The 23,315-nt window shown below is 40.3% G+C and overlaps 1 protein-coding gene across 6 annotated transcripts in view; it reads right to left on the minus strand.

Annotated features, from left to right (window-relative positions):
* Positions 1-23,315, minus strand: part of LOC135463549 (arf-GAP with SH3 domain, ANK repeat and PH domain-containing protein 2-like) — a 78,038-nt gene that overhangs the window by 7,484 nt on the left and 47,239 nt on the right. For 2 of the 6 annotated variants that reach the window (XM_064740810.1, XM_064740809.1), the window contains 15 exons: positions 22,455-22,634; positions 21,988-22,035; positions 21,712-21,763; positions 20,059-20,107; positions 19,356-19,525; positions 18,075-18,208; positions 17,224-17,312; positions 16,670-16,850; positions 16,379-16,473; positions 15,785-15,965; positions 15,416-15,484; positions 9,259-9,306; positions 5,237-5,399; positions 3,746-3,790; positions 2,299-2,316 (listed from right to left, as the gene is read on the minus strand). In XM_064740810.1, coding sequence (XP_064596880.1) covers positions 2,299-2,316; positions 3,746-3,790; positions 5,237-5,399; positions 9,259-9,306; positions 15,416-15,484; positions 15,785-15,965; positions 16,379-16,473; positions 16,670-16,850; positions 17,224-17,312; positions 18,075-18,208; positions 19,356-19,525; positions 20,059-20,107; positions 21,712-21,763; positions 21,988-22,035; positions 22,455-22,634 — 1,522 coding nt within the window. The remainder of the gene's footprint in view (positions 1-2,298; positions 2,317-3,745; positions 3,791-5,236; positions 5,400-9,258; positions 9,307-15,415; positions 15,485-15,784; positions 15,966-16,378; positions 16,474-16,669; positions 16,851-17,223; positions 17,313-18,074; positions 18,209-19,355; positions 19,526-20,058; positions 20,108-21,711; positions 21,764-21,987; positions 22,036-22,454; positions 22,635-23,315) is intronic. The other 4 variants (XM_064740814.1, XM_064740812.1, XM_064740811.1 and 1 more) reach the window with 3 other exon arrangements.

Genomic DNA, 23,315 nt, shown 5'->3' on the forward strand with positions numbered 1-23,315 from the left:
TGTATGCGTACATCTCCAGATATACACATGTAATAAACTCTACATGGACATGTACATATGCTGGCTGTGTGTATGAACTCCTCCTAACCATATACACAGCTGACTGCTACACAGACACAAACCCAATTGTCAGCATTGACACGTCACCTGCTCTAGTCTAGCACATGTACACAGCATTGACACTTCACCTGTTCTAGTCTAGCACATGTACACAGCATTAACACTTCACCTGCTCTAGTCTAGCACATGTACACAGCATTGACACTTCACCTGCTCTAGTCTAGCACATGTACACAGCATTGACACTTCACCTGCTCTAGTCTAGCACATGCACACAGCATTGACACTTCACCTGCTCTAGTCTAGCACATGTACACAGCATTGACACTTCACCTGTTCTAGTCTAGCACATGTACACAGCATTGACACTTCACCTGCTCTAGTCTAGCACATGTACACAGCATTGACACTTCACCTACATGTATGCGTACATCTCCAGATATACACATGTAATAAACTCTACATGGACATGTACATATGCTGGCTGTGTGTATGAACTCCTCCTAACCATATACACAGCTGACTGCTACACAGACACAAACCCAATTGTCAGCATTGACACGTCACCTGCTCTAGTCTAGCACATGTACACAGCATTGACACTTCACCTGTTCTAGTCTAGCACATGTACACAGCATTGACACTTCACCTGCTCTAGTCTAGCACATGTACACAGCATTGACACTTCACCTGCTCTAGTCTAGCACATGTACACAGCATTGACACTTCACCTGCTCTAGTCTAGCACATGCACACAGCATTGACACTTCACCTGCTCTAGTCTAGCACATGTACATCTAACACATAACTGAGATAAAGACATAATATTAGATGTAACCCATGGCATCTGTTAAATCTGTTAAAACCATGTCAGCTACCAAACCTAGCCATATGTTACTAGACTGGTCTGCTTTTTTCATGTGCAGAAAAAAAGAAAAATTCCAATTATTACAGCAAAATCAGTCACTTGAAATTAGTTACTGGTGAGTCAGCTCCCATCAGTCACCAGTGGGGACAATACAGAGAAATGACCCCATCAGGGTCTTAACATTTCTAAGAAATTACCCAATCGGGGTCTTAACACTTTACGTGAGAGAAGAAATCACCAAACATGATACAATATCTACTATACGTAGTCATGTAGACATTTTACAGGTAACACTTCTAGTACATCTCTGTTAGCTCTATTTGGTTCGTTAGTTTAACTGGATAAGTTAATCTCTGTTTATTGCACATTCTCCAAAACTAACCCAGGATTAGGTTAATAATAAGAAATGGTTTGTTGCTAAACTGCTATTGTCTAATATCATTTACATCCACATATATCATGGCTTGCAGCATTGTCATGCACGTAAATTAGCTTGTTTTTGTCCAAAATTCAGCTGTATTCAAAATTTCCAATCTTCCACTCAAATATCATTGTACTTCTCATCACAATTGTTTTGTCATTTCTGTCTCATCAAATGTGACAGGTTGAGTGTTAAGAAGTATAAGATGTCCTCCTGAAGAGGCACTGTTCACCATGCTACATTGTGCACCATATTGTACATGTAACCATCTTACAAACATCAATTACAATATTAAATACAACAGTTAACAAAATATGTGGATGCAGAAAAATGAGGAAGATGGGTTGACATATATTACTACTTTGCAATGAGTGTAGTTTTAGTGAGATTTGAACAATTAAACAGCAGTTGCAAAAAGTCATGGTTATTAAACATCAGTTGCAAACAGTCATGGTTATTAAACAGCAGTTGCAAACAGTCATGGTTATTAACCAGCAGTTGCAAACAGTCATGGTTATCAAACAGCAGTTGCAAACAGTCATGGTTATTAACCAGCAGTTGCAAACAGTCATGGTTATTAACCAGCAGTTGCAAACAGTCATGGTTATCAAACAGCAGTTGCAAACAGTCATGGTTATTAAACAGCAGTTGCAAACAGTCATGGTTATCAAACAGCAGTTGCAAGCAGTCATGGTTATTAAACAGCAGTTGCAAACAGTCATGGTTATTAACCAGCAGTTGCAAACAGTCATGGTTATTAACCAGCAGTTGCAAACAGTCATGGTTATCAAACAGCAGTTGTAAACAGTCATGGTTATCATCACCTAGATGAACAGTCATGGTTATCATCACATAGCTGAACAGTCATGGTTATCATCACATAGCTGAATGAAGACCACCAAGAGGAAAACACCACCCTGATCAACACGCTACACCAATGGCTACTTACCAGCGAGAAAACTGGCCGCTGTTGTGATTGAAACACCATGAATAACGCTCATTAATTCTGATAAATCTGGTTTTTCTTTTTGAAATACAATTTTACTCAACATGAACAAACTCAGCTCTTTCTTGCAAAACAAACTCATTATTTCCAAATACATGTACAACAATTGCCTCACAGCCCCTCACTGTAATTATACATTAAAAGTGAGACTATTGAGATGACAGGAGTTCAAATCCACCAGGTGCTACTTTGTCCCCACAGTGTAGGCCGCTTCTACTTTGCCACTTTCTACTTCGGTTCTACACATGCACGTTTTCCAGATTAAAATGTTATATTAAACACATCAATCTTGACTGCACAGATGAACATAAACAAATATATATATGAACATGCATCCAGGAAAATATTACATGTTTTCATTATGAGTTGTTATACTAATGGCATGATGCAGATACTTGAACAATACCTTTTTAAAGATAAGGTAATGAGGAGGATGATTAAGAAATCAGAAAAAAAGAAAACAAGGAAGTGAATTATTTGTCAACAAATGTCTTGGGTGGATGGGTATCCATGCAGATTGGTCAGGCACTGGTTCGTCAAAGAATGTTCTTTGTTAATGGATATGCAGGTGATTCTGTTGTGCAGCCAGTGGCTTGAGAGACAATGTTGGCTGACACGTGACTACATCGTATGCGGAGCACACCACATGGGGCATATCCAGGACACACCTCATGGGGCGTATGCAGGGCACACCTCATGGGGCGTATGCAGGGCACACCTCATGGGGCGTATGCAGGGCACACCTCATGAGGCATATACTTCCAGGACCTGCTATTTACAGGATGCATTGTTTGATTACACAGTCATGCTGACAGAGGGCATCTAGAGTCAAGGTTTGCGCACAAGCACGAGGCTAACATTTGCATTTTGGTGTTCATGGAAGCCCAGTGCCCTGATTCTGGTCATCAGTTCTCACCAACAAGGCATTCTATATATGGCTGTAATTGTATGTCCAAATTGTCATATCTCCATCCATAATGGTACTGCGTCTTTGCCAAACTGAAATTATCTGGTCATCATCCTAATTTTCATGAACACAAGTTTTCATCCTCTTACCAAACAAAAAGTCAGAGGACAGTGCACGAGCAAATATTAACCCAAGAGGAAAAGGAACTCTCAGGCTGCCAGAGGTGAAAACCCAGATTAAACGGTCACTAAATCAGACAAGAGTTTTGGTTGATTTGTCCACATTGTCGATGGAGCTATGATCCCTGTGGGAAGCCTGTGGGAAGCCTGTGGGAAGCCTATGGGGCCACACATGTGAACAGAAGGCTACAAGCAAATAGGTAAACCCCAGGTGTGCTTCAATTTGCATCTCATGACAACATCATTTCAGGACAAGATTCAGGTCATGAGCACAGGTAAGTGTGGTTGGTAGTGTGATACTTACAAGTGCGAGATTTGTCGCGGTAATAACCAGGGATCGTAACATATTCTACAAACATCGATAGAAAGCAGTTCAAAAGTCCACCCTTCAACTGAGACATAATGAACTGAATGTGAATCCAATACTAGCAGGCAATGATTGTCAGCTGAATATATTATCTGCAGTTTTGTTAACTACTCATGATAAATGGGTGAATGTGATCAATGAAGAGAGCAGATACTGGTAATGATAAATGGCTGAATGTGATCAATGAAGAGAGCAGATACTGGTAATGATAAATGGCTGAATGTGATCAATGAAGAGACCATATACTGGTAACGATAAATGGCTGAATGTGATCAATGAAGAGAGCAGATACTGGTAACGATAAATGGCTGAATGTGATCAATGAAGAGAGCAGATACTGGTAGCGATAAATGGCTGAATGTGATCAATGAAGAGAGCAGATACTGGTAACGATAAATGGCTGAATGTGATCAATGAAGAGAGCAGATACTGGTAACGATAAATGGCTGAATGTGATCAATGAAGAGACCATATACTGGTAACGATAAATGTCTGAATGTGATCAATGAAGAGAGCAGATACTGGTAACGGTAAATGACTCAATGTGATCAATAAAGAGAGCAGATACTGGTAATGATAAATGGCTGAATGTGATCAATGAAGAGAGCAGATACTGGTAACAATAAATGGCTGAATGTGATCAATGAAGAGAGCAGATACTGGTAACGATAAATGGCTGAATGTGATCACTGAAGAGAGCAGATACTGGTAACAATAAATGGCTGAATGTGATCAATGAAGAGAGCAGATACTGGTAACGATAAATGACTGAATGTGATCAATGAAGAGAGCAGACACTGGTAACGATAAATGGCTGAATGTGATCAATGAAGAGAGCAAACACTGGTAACGATAAATGACTGAATGTGATCAACGAAGAGAGCATATACTGGTAACGAAAATGGCTGAACAGAAACATTAAATGAATGATTTTGGCTTTCATGCCATGTCAGCAATATTTCAGCCATTTCGTAGTGAGAATAGAAACATCTTTTAAAGGCATTATAACACATGTAAATGGTTCCCTATGAACCTGTCAGCTATAAACAAATACAGGTAACGAGAATAGTTGAATAACGAACCTGAAGTTAAGCTTACAGGTAATGAGAATGGTTGAATAATGAACTTTGTTGATAACACTTTACAGGCAAATGAAAGTGACTGAATAACGAACCTTGAATTTAACACATACAGGTAATGAGAATGGTTGAATAATGAACCCTGAAGTTAACAGGTAATGAGGCAGACTGAATATGACAGAATAATTTGATTGTAGTTTTTGTTCATTTGTGCTTGTGTTTGAATTTGTGCTTAACGGGATCTGACACTGCTAGTAAACTGTTAGGCTTGGATGATAACCTACATGTAGATCACAAATTTGTGGACACATAGCCCGTCTTTCTGAGAAATCTCTGACACAATACTCACTCTTTGGTTTGTTGGATGCTGGGGGTGGTGGAGGAGGCAGCTTAGCGTCCTGGTCCCCGGTCTTTTCCCGCTGACCCAGTTCCTTGGCAAGGTGTGGAGGCATGTCTGTGGGGAAGTTGATGAGGCTTGGGGGGCGGGAACGAGATTTCTTATCAGGGGTCCCCTAAAACATTCCCAGTGTCACACATTGACTAGAAAATCAAGGAGAGAGGCCAAGCACTTACTCAAGAGCCATTGTTGAGCAAATGGCATATAACCTACTCTCCACAGTAGCAGAAACAAGGACATAACCTACTCTCCACAGTAGCAGAAACAAGGACATAACCTACTCTCCACAGTAGCAGAAACAAAGACATAACCTACTCTACACAGTAGCAGAAACAAGGACATAGCCTGCTCTACACAGTAGCAGAAACAAGGACATAACCTACTCTACACAGTAGCAGAAGCAAAGGACATAACCTACTCTACACAGTAGCAGAAACAAGGACATAACCTACTCTACACAGTAGCAGAAACAAGGAGATAACATACTCTACACAGTAGCAGAACCAAGTTATCTGTTCCACCAAGAACAGGGGATAGTCAATCCCCTTGAGTATCAGCTTGAATCCACACGACACTGACAAACCAAACCACACAGCAAGGTACAGTACAGTCAGCCTATAATTTATAAAATTTGAACAACTGACACATACAAAGGTCAGCATGTTAATGTTTTTCCCTTTAATCTCGAGTTCCTAAATTGTATCCCTAATGTCACAATTGTCGATTCTATCTTTTATAAGCACAAAAACAGGTTTATTATAAGATGAGCTCAATCATATGTACCCTTACATATGCATGAAGATGTACAAAGTAGGCCCTGGCCTATATATATATATATATATTTGAAGAAATAGAGAAAGATCCCCTGGTGAGGGGAATTTCCATAGGAAAAAAAATAATAAAATGCCCTCTTAACTTTCTACATTCTGTTATATTCCAACTGTAGTTTCAAACTTCATGTTATTTTCAAGGAATATGAATTTGAATGTCCACAGAATGTGCCAGCAACAATTTATCCATGTATTATGCTATGTAACGAAACCAGTGCCTGTTTTGACATGTACATACAACTGTAACATGTTCCTTAGTTACTGGTAACACATATCCTATGTAAAGACCTCTTATATTCATACTCCTTGAAAATAACATGAAGTTTGAAACTGCAGTTGGAATATAACAGAATGTAGACAGTTAAGGTGTTTTATTATTTTTTTTCCTATATATATATACATATATATATATATATATATATATATGTGTGTGTGTGTGTGTGTGTGTATATATATATATATATATATATATATATATATATATATATATATATATATATATATATGTGCATGAACCCCAAAGTTTGCATTCCTAAATCTTGCATAAAATCAAGCTATAAAATGTATTACATATTTTGAGAATATCGCTCTATCTATCATGTATAAATTATGAAAATACACCAAAGAAAATGAAGATCAAAACCGTAGATTCTTGATACTGGTAAAAGAAATCTATTAGCGCAATTCCAACCCACTTTTTGCTGTTACTTCAGAATAGTTACCTTTCACAAAATATCAGCCTCGTGTGTGTATGTGTTATGTTCAAAATCGGTCATAAAGTTCTAAAAAGGCATTCTGATAGATCCCACCAGCTCACCGGCTACAGCAGTCAGCTAGACAATGTAATCAGGATAAAGATAGAAGTTGTAAAGCGTTGTGGTGGTAAAGATGTCAGTGTGGGGGAGTTCGTGCATAAAACTGAGACAGTGGTCTCTGAAAGGCAAACTGTGAACTGTATGCGGCAGTTCGTGAACAATTCCAATGCGGTGAATGGCTGAGCAACTGTTCAGCGATGGTAGAAAAAAAACTTTTGAGGGGTGTTCAAGCACCCACTTGCTGGAGTGGTCTTTGATATGCAAATCGCTTTCCATGACTGGTTATCCGTGTACTATGGGTGGCAATTGCAACTCGCTGCTTTGCTGAGCAAATACTCAGCTGACAACAGTCACTGTCTACGTGGATGGTTTAAACATTCCATCACAGTATAGGAAGACACATGCATCGGCCAGTGTCATAGGCTCCTAGTTCTAATAAAGCTGTGAAAAGCTTTGTACAGATACTGTGTACACCAGATATATTGGTATACACCAAGGTAAACTCTTGCACTCTATAAATCTGGTAAAGTAACTGGACAGACAAAAAGCTTATCTAGATAAGTGACTGCATAAAAACTGTAGCCCTACATGAAACTTTTCTTGATTACAAAAATGGTAAATCTGGTAAAGTTCATAAATCTCATAAGCAATACATTCACAGAAACCTTGCATACAAGAAACCGTTGCCCTGCATGGAGGTTAATAGTGGGCGTATAACACACGGACCATCTGACCACAACGGGTTAGATTGGTCACTATTGCTGGTGAGGATCCGGCTGTACTGTATCATTTTCTCCACGGCAACATTTCTCTCTGAAAATTTCATCACGGTTATTATAAACTGCGTGCATGTGTAACATTTCACTCAAATCCTGGTCTCTCTAAGGCTGACTGAAGGCTGTTTGTTCCCTTTCTGATTTTTATAAAAGTTGCCATAAAATCTTGTACAAGCAGGGTTATGCAGGTATGCCCAAACTGAAGCTTGAAATTGGGCGCTTGTGTGACTCCGAGGATAATTAGCAGATGAACATGTCTTAAGACGAAAGATATACACGGGTCAGTCATTCTGGAGAGAACATAGCCTAGTAAACTTTATCAGGGTAGCTGATTAGGGTGATAACACAGGTACCAAACAGAACTGCATATCTGAAAATGTGTCAGAAAATACGCTGTCTATTTGCACATGGCCATCAGCTGTATCAGGCTAACTGATTAGGGTGATAACAGAGCAACCAATCAGAACTGCATATCTGAAAATGTGTCAGAAAATACGCTGTCCACTTGCACATGGCCATCAGCTGTATCAGGCTTGCTGATTAGGATGATAATACAGGTACCAAACAGAACTGCATATCTGAAAATGTGTCAGAAAATATAATGACCATTTGCACATGGCCATCAGCTGTATCAGGCTAGCTGATTTGTGTGATAACAGAGCTACCAATCAGAACTGCATATCTGAAAATGTGTCAGAAAATACGCTGTACATTTGCACATGGCCATCAGCTATATCAGGCTAGCTGATTAGGGTGATAACAGAGCTACCAAACAGAACTGCATATCTGAAAATGTGTCAGAAAATATGCTGTCCATTTGCACATGGCCATCAGCTGTATCAAGCCAGCTGATTTGTGTGATAACAGAGCTACCAATCAGAACTGTATATCTAAAAATGTGTCAGAAAATACACTGTCCATTTGCACAAGGCCATCAGCTGTATCAGGCTAGCTGATTTGGGTGATAACAGAGCTACCAAACAGAACTGCATATCTAAAAATGTGTCAGAAAATATGCTGTCCATTTGCACATGGCCATCAGCTGTATCAAGCCAGCTGATTTGTATGATAACAGAGCTACCAATCAGAACTGTATATCTAAAAATGTGTCAGAAAATACTCTGTCTATTTGCCCATGGCCATCAGCTGTATCAGGCTTGCTGATTAGGATGATAACAGAGCTACCAAACAGAACTGCATATCTGAAAATGTGTCAGAAAATACTCTGTCCATTTGCACATGGCCATCAGCTGTATCAGGCTAGCTGAATTAGGGTGATAACAGAGCTACCAAACAAAACTTCCCATCTGAAAATGTGTCAGAAAACACGCTGTCAAATTGCACATGGCCATCAAACACAAAACAGATCATATCTGCCATGACCACAGCGTGCAAATGAGGCCCTTTATGACAAGTTTTAACTGATAAGATACATCATACATGATTAACTGATTTCCATGTATATTATATTAACTTCAGTAATTTCAGTTCTTGTTGCTGTGACAACTCATGGGAGTATTTAACAAAGTGAAGCACAAGGAGATGTCACCTACCTCCAAGTCATCATCGCTGTAGTCTACATGGTCATACATATGGTCATCCTGAAATCACAAACAAACATTCACTTACATTTATCCTGAGGTTATCACTCTGATCATGAATCAATCAGATTTTAATGTCCATGTGAAGACAGTAAAAATTTGAACGTATGACACTGAATATAGTCATATCACATGACTAAGAGGAAATGTCTCGGCACAGCGCCACACAATCATAATCTTCTGGCACTGCACATCTACCTGATTTACATACAGATGTCCAACATTTCATATTCATTTAAGGATAATACACTGTACTCACACTATAACAGTTTCTTTCCCCTGCATATTTCCTCTGACCAAACCACTCAACACTCCAATCACACTCTAACAGTTTCTTTCCCATGCATATTTCCTCTAGGTAAACCAATCAACACTCCAATCACACTATAACAGTTTCTTTCCCCTGCATATTTCCTCTGACCAAACCACTCAACACTCCAATCACACTCTAACAGTTTTCTCTCCCCTGCATATTTCCTCTAGGTAAACCAATCAACACTCCAATCACACTATAACAGTTTCGTTCCCCTGCATATTTCCTCTAGCCAAACCACTCAACACTCCAATCACACTCTAACAGTTTCTTTCCCCTGCAGATTTCCTCTAGGTAAACCAATCAACACTCCAATCACACTATAACAGTTTCGTTCCCCTGCATATTTTCCTCTAGCCAAACCACTCGACACTCCAATCACAGTATCACAGTTTCGTTCCCCTGCATATTTCCTCTAGCCAAACCACTCAGCACTCCAATCACACTATAACAGTTTCTTTCCCCTGCAGAATTCCTCTAGCTAAACCACTCAACACTCCAATCACAGAATAACAGTTTCGTTCCCCTGCATATTTCCTCTAGCCAAACCACTCAGCACTCCAATCACATTATAACAGTTTCTTTCCCTGCAGAATTCCTCTAGCTAAACCACTCAACACTCCAATCACAGCATAACAGTTTCTTTCCCCTGCATATTTCCTCTAGCCAAACCACTCAGCACTCCAATCACAGTATCACAGTATCTTTCCCCTGCAGAATTACTCTAGCTAAACCACTCAGCACTCCAATCACACTATAACAGTTTCTTTCCCCTGCATATTTCCTCTAGCCAAACCACTCAGCACTCCAATCACAGCATAACAGTTTCTTTCCCCTGCATATTTCCTCTAGCTTAACCACTCAACACTCCAATCAAACTATAACAGTTTTGTTCCCCTGCATATTTCCTCTAGCCAAACCACTCAACACTCCAATCACACTATAACGGTTTCTTTCCCCTGCAGATTTCTTCTGGCCAAACCACTCAGCATTCCAATCACAGTATAACAGTTTCTTTCCCCTGCAGATTTCCTCTAGCCAAACCACTCGACACTCCAATCACAGTATAACAGTTTCTTTCCCATGCATATTTCCTCTAGCCAAACCACTCAGCACTCCAATCACAGTATAACAGTTTCTTTCCCCTGCATATTTCCTCTAGCCAAACCACTCAACACTCCAATCAAACTATAACAGTTTCGTTCCCATGCATATTTCCTCTAGCCAAACCACTCGACACTCCAATCACACTATAACGGTTTCTTTCCCCTGCATATTTCTTCTGGCCAAACCACTCAGCATTCCAATCACAGTATAACAGTTTCTTTCCCCTGCAGATTTCCTCTAGCCAAACCACTCAGCACTCCAAACACACTATAACAGTTTCTTTCCCCTGCAGAATTCCTCTAGCTAAACCACTCGACACTCCAATCACAGTATCACAGTTTCTTTCCCCTGCATATTTCCTCTAGCCAAACCACTCGACACTCTAATCACACTATAACGGTTTCTTTCCCCTGCATATTTCTTCTGGCCAAACCACTCAGCATTCCAATCACAGTATAACAGTTTCTTTCCACTGCATATTTCCTCTAGCCAAACCACTCGACACTCCAATCACAGTATAACAGTTTCTTTCCCCTGCATATTTCCTCTAGCCAAACCACTCAACACTCCAATCACACTCTAACAGTTTCTTTCCCCTGCATATTTCCTCTAGCCAAACCACTCAGCACTCCAATCACACTATAACAGTTTCTTTCCCCTGCAGAATTCCTCTAGCTAAACCACTCAACACTCCAATCACAGAATAACAGTTTCGTTCCCCTGCATATTTCCTCTAGCCAAACCACTCAGCACTCCAATCACATTATAACAGTTTCTTTCCCCTGCAGAATTCCTCTAGCTAAACCACTCGACACTCCAATCACAGTATCACAGTTTCTTTCCACTGCATATTTCCTCTAGCCAAACCACTCGACACTCCAATCACAGTATAACAGTTTCTTTCCCCTGCATATTTCCTCTAGCCAAACCACTCAACACTCCAATCACACTCTAACAGTTTCTTTCCCCTGCAGAATTACTCTAGCTAAACCACTCAGCACTCCAATCACACTATAACAGTTTCTTTCCCATGCATATTTCCTCTAGCCAAACCACTCAGCACTCCAATCACAGCATAACAGTTTCTTTCCCCTGCATATTTCCTCTAGCCAAACCACTCAACACTCCAATCAAACTATAACAGTTTCGTTCCCATGCATATTTCCTCTAGCCAAACCACTCGACACTCCAATCACACTATAACGGTTTCTTTCCCCTGCATATTTCTTCTGGCCAAACCACTCAGCATTCCAATCACAGTATAACAGTTTCTTTCCCCTGCAGATTTCCTCTAGCCAAACCACTCGACACTCCAATCACAGTATAACAGTTTCTTTCCCCTGCATATTTCCTCTAGCCAAACCACTCAGCACTCCAATCACAGCATAACAGTTTCTTTCCCCTGCATATTTCCTCTAGCCAAACCACTCAACACTCCAATCAAACTATAACAGTTTCGTTCCCATGCATATTTCCTCTAGCCAAACCACTCGACACTCCAATCACACTATAACGGTTTCTTTCCCCTGCAGATTTCTTCTGGCCAAACCACTCAGCATTCCAATCACAGTATAACAGTTTCTTTCCCCTGCAGATTTCCTCTAGCCAAACCACTCGACACTCCAATCACAGTATCACAGTTTCTTTCCCCTGCAGAATTCCTCTAGCTAAACCACTCGACACTCCAATCACAGTATCACAGTTTCTTTCCCCTGCATATTTCCTCTAGCCAAACCACTCAACACTCCAATCACACTCTAACAGTTTCTTTCCCCTGCATATTTCCTCTAGCCAAACCACTCAGCACTCCAATCACACTATAACAGTTTCTTTCCCCTGCAGAATTCCTCTAGCTAAACCACTCAACACTCCAATCACAGAATAACAGTTTCGTTCCCCTGCATATTTCCTCTAGCCAAACCACTCAGCACTCCAATCACATTATAACAGTTTCTTTCCCCTGCAGAATTCCTCTAGCTAAACCACTCGACACTCCAATCACAGTATCACAGTTTCTTTCCACTGCATATTTCCTCTAGCCAAACCACTCGACACTCCAATCACAGTATAACAGTTTCTTTCCCCTGCATATTTCCTCTAGCCAAACCACTCAACACTCCAATCACACTCTAACAGTTTCTTTCCCCTGCAGAATTACTCTAGCTAAACCACTCAGCACTCCAATCACACTATAACAGTTTCTTTCCCATGCATATTTCCTCTAGCCAAACCACTCAGCACTCCAATCACAGCATAACAGTTTCTTTCCCCTGCATATTTCCTCTAGCCAAACCACTCAACACTCCAATCAAACTATAACAGTTTCGTTCCCATGCATATTTCCTCTAGCCAAACCACTCGACACTCCAATCACACTATAACGGTTTCTTTCCCCTGCATATTTCTTCTGGCCAAACCACTCAGCATTCCAATCACAGTATAACAGTTTCTTTCCCCTGCAGATTTCCTCTAGCCAAACCACTCGACACTCCAATCACAGTATAACAGTTTCTTTCCCCTGCATATTTCCTCTAGCCAAACCACTCAGCACTCCAATCACAGCATAACAGTTTCTTTCCCCTGCATATTTCCTCTAGCCAAACCACTCAACACTCCAATCAAACTATAACAGTTTCGTTCCCATGCATATTTCCTCTAGCCAAACCACTCGACACTCCAATCACACTATAACGGTTTCTTTCCCCTGCAGATTTCTTCTGGCCAAACCACTCAGCATTCCAATCACAGTATAACAGTTTCTTTCCCCTGCAGATTTCCTCTAGCCAAACCACTCGACACTCCAATCACAGTATCACAGTTTCTTTCCCCTGCAGAATTCCTCTAGCTAAACCACTCGACACTCCAATCACAGTATCACAGTTTCTTTCCCCTGCATATTTCCTCTAGCCAAACCACTCGACACTCTAATCACACTATAACGGTTTCTTTCCCCTGCATATTTCTTCTGGCCAAACCACTCAGCATTCCAATCACAGTATAACAGTTTCTTTCCACTGCATATTTCCTCTAGCCAAACCACTCGACACTCCAATCACAGTATAACAGTTTCTTTCCCCTGCATATTTCCTCTAGCCAAACCACTCAACACTCCAATCACACTCTAACAGTTTCTTTCCCCTGCATATTTCCTCTAGCCAAACCACTCAACACTCCAATCACACTATAACAGTTTCTTTCCCCTGCATATTTCTTCTGGCCAAACCACTCAGCACTCCAATCACAGTATCACAGTTTCTCTCCCCTGCATATTTCCTCTAGCTAAACCACTCAGCACTCCAATGACAGTATCACAGTTTCTTTCCCATGCATATTTCCTCTAGCCAAACCACTCGACACTCCAATCACACTCTAACAGTTTCTTTCCCCTGCATATTTCCTCTAGCCAAACCACTCAGCACTCCAATCACAGTATCACAGTTTCTTTCCCCTGCACATTTCCTCTAGCTAAACCACTCAACACTCCAATCACACTATAACAGTTTCTTTCCCCTGCATATCTTCTAGCCAAACCACTCAGCACTCCAATCACAGTATCACAGTTTCTTTCCCCTGCATATTTCCTCTAGCCAAACCACTCGACACTCCAATCACAGTATCACAGTTTCTTTCCCCTGCATATTTCCTCTAGCCAAACCACTCAACACTGTAATCATAGTATCACAGTTTCTTTCCCCTGCATATTTCCTCTAGCCAAACCACTCGACACTCCAATCACAGTATAACAGTTTCTTTCCCCTGCATATTTCCTCTAGCCAAACCACTCAGCACTCCAATCACAGTATCACAGTTTCTTTCCCCTGCATATTTCCTCTAGCCAAACCACTCGACACTCCAATCACACTCTAACAGTTTCTTTCCCCTGCATATTTCCTCTAGTCAAACCACTCGACACTCCAATCACACTATAACGGTTTCTTTCCCCTGCATATTTCTTCTGGCCAAACCACTCAGCACTCCAATCACAGTATCACAGTTTCTTTCCCCTGCATATTTCCTCTAGCCAAACCACTCAGCATTCCAATCACAGTATCACAGTTTCTTTCCCCTGCATATTTCCTCTAGCCAAACCACTCGACACTCCAATCACAGTATCACAGTTTCTTTCCCCTGCATATTTCCTCTAGCCAAACCACTCAACACTGTAATCATAGTATCACAGTTTCTTTCCCCTGCATATTTCCTCTAGCCAAACCACTCGACACTCCAATCACAGTATAACAGTTTCTTTCCCCTGCATATTTCCTCTAGCCAAACCACTCGACACTCCAATCACAGTATCACAGTTTCTTTCCCCTGCAGAATTCCTCTAGCTAAACCACTCAGCACTCCAATCACAGTATAACAGTTTCTTTCCCATGCATATTTCCTCTAGCCAAACCACTCAGCACTCCAATCACAGTATAACAGTTTCTTTCCCCTGCATATTTCCTCTAGCCAAACCACTCAACACTGTAATCATAGTCTCTTTATTATAACCATTATATACCTATAATCTTTCAAACATGCCACCAAGTTTGTTGGTCACAGCTAAACTTAATCAGCGTAGTTTTTCAAAATTCAATCATTATGTAATTTCTGTAAGAACTGTTTTTTCTTCAGGATAAAGAAGTTAACTTTTGTAAGCTGAATCTCATGCAGTGTCCAAAAAAAGCAGCAAAAACAACTCACCGGAATGAGTTCCCAATCAATGTTGACACATTCAAATGCCTCCTTCTTCCCAGCCAGAGCCGATCTCAGCTGGAAAACACAAACGACACTTCTAATAATCATCCATTTATATACAAGCTTGTATTCATCCATTTATCCATTTGTCATACAAGCTTGTATTCATCCATTTGTATACATGATTGTATCTATCCATTTATACACAGGCTTGTATTCATCCATTTGTATACATGCTTCAATCCATCCATTTATACAAATGCTTGCATTCATCCATTTACATGCTTTTTGTATTCTTCCATTAAGACACATACAATTTTGTATTCATCCATTTAAAAATGTACAAAGCCTGAGGATGTCATACAGTTCAGTTACCAGTTCAGAGCAGAGCTCATGGTTGTTCTCATTGGCGATGTCCAGCGCAGTTTTCCCCTCCTTATTCTCTATGGTAACCATCTCGGGCTTGCTGCGCAGCAAAAGCTTCATGCATTCTGTGCGGTTGAGCGCTGCGCACAGGTGTAGTGCAGTGTTCCCATCACGTGTGCATTTGTCCAGACTGGAAAAAAAACATTTCAAAAATATGTCAATGTTTTTTTAAAAACACTGTACCTCATGGCAAAATTTCCTCTACAAATATTCCTCTAATTTCCCTTAACCTCCAGGACAGACGAGGTAGGATTATAGGATAGCAATGTGGTTTATACTGTTCCCATCATAGATTAAACTGATCGCACACCTGGCCACTCAAACAGTGAGAGTGAGGAAATCAACACATTCCTTATCAAAAGTCGGGTCTGAACCTGCACCTTATCTGTCCCAGCAAATGAACGACAAATGCCTGAACTAATGTCAATCACGACTCACGGCCAAAAGCAAACATTTCACATCACAATGGCACGTCAGGAATGCAATAATTTTACAAGTCTGACTACACCTACATCTGTTGTCATATATATAAGTTGTACTCACATGTTAGAGTTCTGTATGATGAAGTCGACCATGTGCAGCGCGGTACCATCCTGTTCCTGAGACACTGCCAGGTGAAGCGCTGTCTCCTCGTTTGGCTGAAACAGGCAGAAACCAAGTTCTAAAAGCTTCCCTCAAACTTTTATTCCCTGATAGTAAAAACGTTCTCTTCAACGCAGCTGTTCAACAAGTGGTTGCTGAGAGAGAAATGTCTATAGGTCTGGATAACATTATCGCAGGAAAACATGCTCTTTTACTTTCACTTTGGAGGGCCGTTCCATCTGCTGTACTCACCATATTGTGTAGTGTTGTGGTGAGGTCGATGCCCTCAGCGTACACCTGCAGCAGAGCAAACACGTCTCTGTACTGAATAGCCTGTTGTAAGTCCTGCTTCAGATCCTCTTTGTAGGTACATGTTATAATTGCATACTTGTGGCCCTCATACTTAGCTTTGATAAAATTACGCTTCTGTTCCCTGAAAATACAAGAAATTTTTCAAACATTGATCAATAATTTCACTTGTTTGAAAAATTGTAACAAATTAGAATTTGTTTCTTTACTAACATTTGTAGTTATGCAAACATCATGTCCCATAATAAATATGAAAAACTCTTACATAGATTAAACCGATTCGTAAAACTTCACCTGGGGATCCACAAAGATGAATTTCAACAGCAAACTGATCAAAATCAAAATATTTGGAGAAGTTATTGTGCAAATTATACTTCTTTTTAATGTAAAATAAGAGAAATAATAAAGAGTTCATGTAATAAACAGAAGTTGTTAATTTTATGAGAAAAATCTCTCAGAGGCCGCTCTTGCTAAGTCTCTCCAGCAGACAAACTTACATGGGACTGTTTACATCAGGTTTCTGTGAAGGATGCAAGGTCGCCTCCATGATGTCATTAAAACCAGTGTTCCCCACAACACGGGCAAGCTGAAACAGCCATGCCACCAACGATAACACATCTTGTAGCTTCTATTTTATGAGGTGTTCAAAAAACATACTTCACATCTGTCAGTCTCTGATGCATGGTTTACGGTAGGTACATGTAGGCCACAATAATTGTACCTTTCCATCAGTTCAATCGTTAAAAGGCATAACGGTTAACCTTTGTGGGTATACAAGTTTTTTACATTCAGCAGGAATTTTTAAGACGCGATCAGCAAGTAGTGGTAATTTCATGTACATGTAGCTGCAGTAAGCAGATCTATTAGGTTGCCAGTCTGTTGGTTGGCTGGTAAGTCTGTCCAACTTTTGACACCCTACCTTACAACACGGGTCAGGCACTTAATAAAAGGACGACCACAGCATACTTGTACATGATAAACTTTGCTCACAACCAATGTGCAGAATTTCAGAAGCATAGTGATATCAGCGTGTACACAACTGTAGTGAAGCAAGTCATCCCAAATTCGTGGAAAACCACTGAGGCGTGACTCCAATCACTGCTTACTGACTACTTGGACCAAAGCACAGAAAACACTGCGAGAAGGAGAATCTCAGAAATAATGCATGTGCCAGGGGAATTAAAGTACATGGGTATTAATTCCGAGGACAAAACCCCAATTTCCGTAGGAGCAAAACCTTGTGTCTGTACATCCCCACCCAGGAAAGGCCTACTACCTCCCTCTCCAACCCGGACACAACCCACACATAGCCTAATGTCCCCAAGTAGGAAGTTAAAGTAAAACGGACCAATAACTGTGATGTGGAGAGTTCGTCTATGACCATGCTCTGTGTGCGTGATATGTGAACTCCCATCTCCCGGTGGATCCCAACACACTCTAAACACACCAACACACCAAGGTTTGTTGACAGCCACTCTGGGTCTGAAAATAAAACATGAAAATTACATGTACACCAGTTATTCATCAAACCAGGTCACAGTGGTATGACACAGGTACATCAGACTTACCTGATGCCCCACAATCACACCAGAACTTGTTTTCTGACAGTTGTTTAATCCTCTCTCTAACAGGTACATCAGACTTACCTGATGTCCCACAATCACACCAGAACCTGATTTCTGACAGTTGTTTCATCCTCTCCTAACACAGGTGCAGCAGACTTACCTGGTGTTCCACAATCACAGCAGAACCTGTTTTCTGACAGTTGTTTCATCCTCTCTGTAACACAGGTGCAGCAGACTTACCTGGTGTCCCGCAATTACACCAGAACCTGTTTTCTGACAGTTGTTTCATCCTCTCCTAACACAGGTACATCAGACTTACCCGGTGTCCCACAATCACAGCAGAGCCTGTTTCCTGACAGTTGTTTAATCCTCTCCTAACACAGGTAGTGATTACACTTTGTGAATATAGCACAGATTCTAGTGCTGAAATTTGGCTGGCTGAGACCACTGCGGGTTTCCAACCAGCGACCTCAGAGTCAGGCACCAAATCGCCAGCAGACTTAACTGGTGTCCCACAATCACACCAGAACCTGGTTCCTGGCAGTTGTTTAATTCTCTCATTACCACAGGTACAGCAGACTTACCTGGTGCCCCACAATCACACCAGAACCTGTTTTCTGACAGTTGTTTAATTCTCTCTCTAACACAGGTACAGCAGACTTAACTGGTGTCCCACAATCACAGCAGAACCTGGTTCCTGGCAGTTGTTTAATTCTCTCATTACCACAGGTACAGCAGACTTGCCTGGTGCCCCACAATCACACCAGAACCTGGTTCCTGACAGTTGTTTAATTCTCTCATTACCACAGGTACAGCAGACTTACCTGATGTCCCACAATCACACCAGAACCTGGTTACTGGCAGTTGTTTAATTCTCTCATTACCACAGGTACAGCAGACTTACCTGGTGTCCCACAATCACAGCAGAACCTGGTTCCTGGCAGTTGTTTAATTCTCTCATTACCACAGGTAGAGCAGACTTACCTGGTGTCCCACAATCACAGCAGAACCTGGTTCCTGGCAGTTGTTTAATTCTCTCATTACCACAGTTAGATCAGACTTACCTGGTGCCCCACAATCACAGCAGAACCGGTTTCCTGGCAGTCGTTTAATCCTCTCCTTAATACTTGTGGTCAGCTCTCGGACGCTCTGGTTCATGGAGGGAGAGTTGGAGCTGTCCTGGAAGGCTTTCATTAAAACCTCTTCTTTGGCATTGTTTAATACTGATATCCACCTATAATCATGAGGGGAACACAAATTTAGATCTGTAAGCAAGAAATCTCCTATCAAAGGATATCGTTTTGATAGCTACGAGGAACATGTAGGGACAGATCTGTTACTGCTATCCAGAAGTTTTCCAAGACTTAATAAAGGTGATAATTCAATGCAAAAGACGCAACAGTTATAACACAAAAAGATCAACAATGATAACATAGAAGGGGCAACAGTGCATGACAACATAGAATCGGCAACATAGAGAAAGAAACAGACAAGGGTGATAATACAGAAGGGGCAACAATTATAACATATAAGGGGCAACTGATAATACAGAAGTGGCAACTGATAATACAGAAGTGGCAACTGATAATACAGAAGTGGCAAATGTGACAACAAAAAATGGCGCACCAGTGATCACGCAAAAGGGGCAACAGTGATCATGCAGAAGTGGCAAATGTGATAATGCAGACAGGGCAATTGTGATAATACAGAATGGGTAAGTGTGAGAACACAGAATGGGTAAGTGTGATAATACAAGGGGCAACTTACTCCTCCATGTCTTTCAGATCTTCTCCTTGAAAATGGTATGTTCTGTTTTCTGCAAAAAAAAAAAGCTTTATTTTGTATTACATACAGTATATAACTGATATTTTAAAAGAAACAAAAATTCATGTTTAGCTTAATTTAGCTTACAAAACACTGGGCAAACACTCTGTGTTGGGAACAGAGATGCACATCACATGAGATATATCAGTATTAACACCAAATCACATGAGACATATGGGTATTAATACCAATCCACATGAGACATATGGGTATAAACACTAAATCACATGAGACATACCAGTATGAACACCAAATCACTTGAGACATATGGGTATTAACACCAAATCACATGAGACATACGGGTATTAATACCAATACATATGAGACATACGGGTATTAACACCAAATCACATGAGACATACAGGTATTAATACCAATCCACATGAGACATATGGGTATTAACACCAAATCACATGAGACATATGGGTATTAATACCAATCCACAAGAGACATATGGGTATTAACAACAAATCACATGAGACATACCAGTATGAACACCAAATCACATGAGATATATGAGTATTAACACCAAATCACATGAGACATATGGGTATTAATACCAATCCACATGAGACATATGGGTATTAACACCAAATCACATGAGACATAATACCAATCCACATGAGACATATGGGTATGAACATCAATCCACATGAGACATATGGGTATAAACACCAAATCACATGAGACATATGGGTATGAACACCAATCCACATGAGACATATGGGTATAAACACCAAATCACATGAGACATACGGGTATTAATACCAATCCACATGAGACATACAGGTATTAATACCAATACACATGAGACAAATGGGTATTAATACCAATCCACATGAGACATATGGGTATAAACACCAAATCACATGAGACATATGGGTATTAATACCAATCCACATGAGACATGTGGGTATAAACACCAAATCACAATGGACATACCAGTATGAACACCAAATCACTTGAGACATATGGGTATTAACACCAAATCACATGAGGACACAGGGGTATTAATACCAATACACATGAGACATACGGGTATTAACACCAAATCACATGAGACATACCAGTATGAACACCAAATCACATGAGATATATGAGTATTAACACTAAATCACATGAGACATATGGGTATTAACACCAATACACATGAGACATATGCGTATAAACACCAAATCACATGAGACATATGGGTATTAATACCAATCCACAAGAGACATATGGGTATAAACACCAAATCACATGAGACATACCAGTATGAACACCAAATCACTTGAGACATACGGGTATTAACACCAAATCACATGAGACATACGGGTATAATACCAATCCAAACACCAAAACAGTTGCTGGATAAGAACACAGCATCGGAGAAAAGGCAACTAAAACATACATGTATATTACCACTTTCTGCAAGACCCTTGTCTAACAATAACTACATGCTTGACATAACATATTGTTAATAAAAAAATCAAAGCCAAAACAGAATTCATTTATTTGACTAGTGTTTTGTGATCAGTTTGCTCAGATTCCTGAAGAGACTGAAAGCGTTGAGGCCTACTTCTTCTTTGCAAGAAAAAAAAACAAAGGACTTACTCAGACTGGATACTAAATCAAAACATTTTTTGCCCTGGTCCTCTGGAACCAGCTGAAAAATAAAGACGACAAACATTTTATACTCAATACCTCATGGACGGACGTTATGCTTATTGTGTTCATGCAATGTTCATTAATTCTAACAATAAATCACTGTGGTCTGCAGCAAAATTTCAAACCAGATTTCTATTCATCCTAGCTCTAAACATTATTATGGCTGATTACAAAACATTATACTCTGACACTTTTTTTTTTGGTTGACACTGGATGGCTTACCTTGACCTGGCATGTGAGGAGATTCAGTCTGACTGGATCTTTACTCTCCTGCAAAAAAACAACAACAACAACAAATCCTGATTCAGTAAACCAAACATGAGGCTTAGCTGATCAAACAGACAGCCTTTACACAAGAGCTTAAATTAAGAGAAACATAAATACAACTATTGCATAAAGCTTTCCAAAAAGTAAAACACTGTACATCATATTTATTATTATCTATTGATTTCCTACTCAACATCTGAAAAACCAGTTCACCAAATTTTGGGAAGGTACATGAATTCCTTTTCAAAGAATTTGAGAACACTTGGGGCAAACACAGATGAAGGATAATCTCTGAGGTGTACAAATTACATGTAATCTGCATTATACCATTTATTGGACACTTGTGAAAGACACTTTCAAAACTACTGGGTACAGTAATTACTCAGACGTAAATCTGGACAATAAAAGGCTGTTCATCTCACATCTGAGTGACTAATGGACATGAAGCCAGCTTTGATAGAGCATCTCCTCCTCTGCCAAACCTTCCTCATGCGCCCTTCGCTCTTCTTCAGCAGATAGCCCTGCTTCTCACAGCCATGGGCTTTGTTTCCTTGCAGCTGATGGAGGTTGTACTGAGATGAGCTGTTCTGTGCTACTGTAGGCTACAAAAACAACATACAGGCAAGCTCAATACAAATAAATCACGTTATCTCTCTTATCAACATGTAGGTTTATGGTGGGAAAAGCTCTAAGATATGGATTAAAATTTTACAGAAAATACATGTACTTTCTCAAAGAAATGCCTATATTGCTAGTGATGGTCATATGGAACCTATAACATGAAGTGCTTTTAAAATTAAGTGAAAGCATTTCATCAACTGGAAGAACTGGTTCAGTATTGTATAGATATTCAATGTCTCCCTTGTTTTAACATCTGGGAGGTTCATTTGGACAATGCATCTCTCCATTTCTCTGATACCTGGGAGGTTCATTTGGACAGTCAATGTCTCCATTTCTCTGATACCTGGGAGGTACATTTGGACAGTCAATGTCTCTACTGTTCTGATACCTGTGAGTTTCATTTAGACAGTTAATGTCTGCACTGTTCTGATACCTGTGAGGTTCATTTGGACAGTCAATGTCTCCACTGTTCTGATACCTGTGAGGTTCATTTATACAGTCAATGTCTCCACTGTTCTGATACCTGTGAGGTTCATTTGGAAAATCAACGTTTCCACTGTTCTGATACCTGTGAGTTTCATTTAGACAGTCAATGTCTCCACTGTTCTGATACCTGTGAGGTTCACTTGGAAAATCAACGTTTCCACTGTTCTGATACCTGT

Source organism: Liolophura sinensis, chromosome 3, assembly GCF_032854445.1.
Source record: "Liolophura sinensis isolate JHLJ2023 chromosome 3, CUHK_Ljap_v2, whole genome shotgun sequence".
Classification (NCBI taxonomy): domain Eukaryota; kingdom Metazoa; phylum Mollusca; class Polyplacophora; order Chitonida; family Chitonidae; genus Liolophura; species Liolophura sinensis.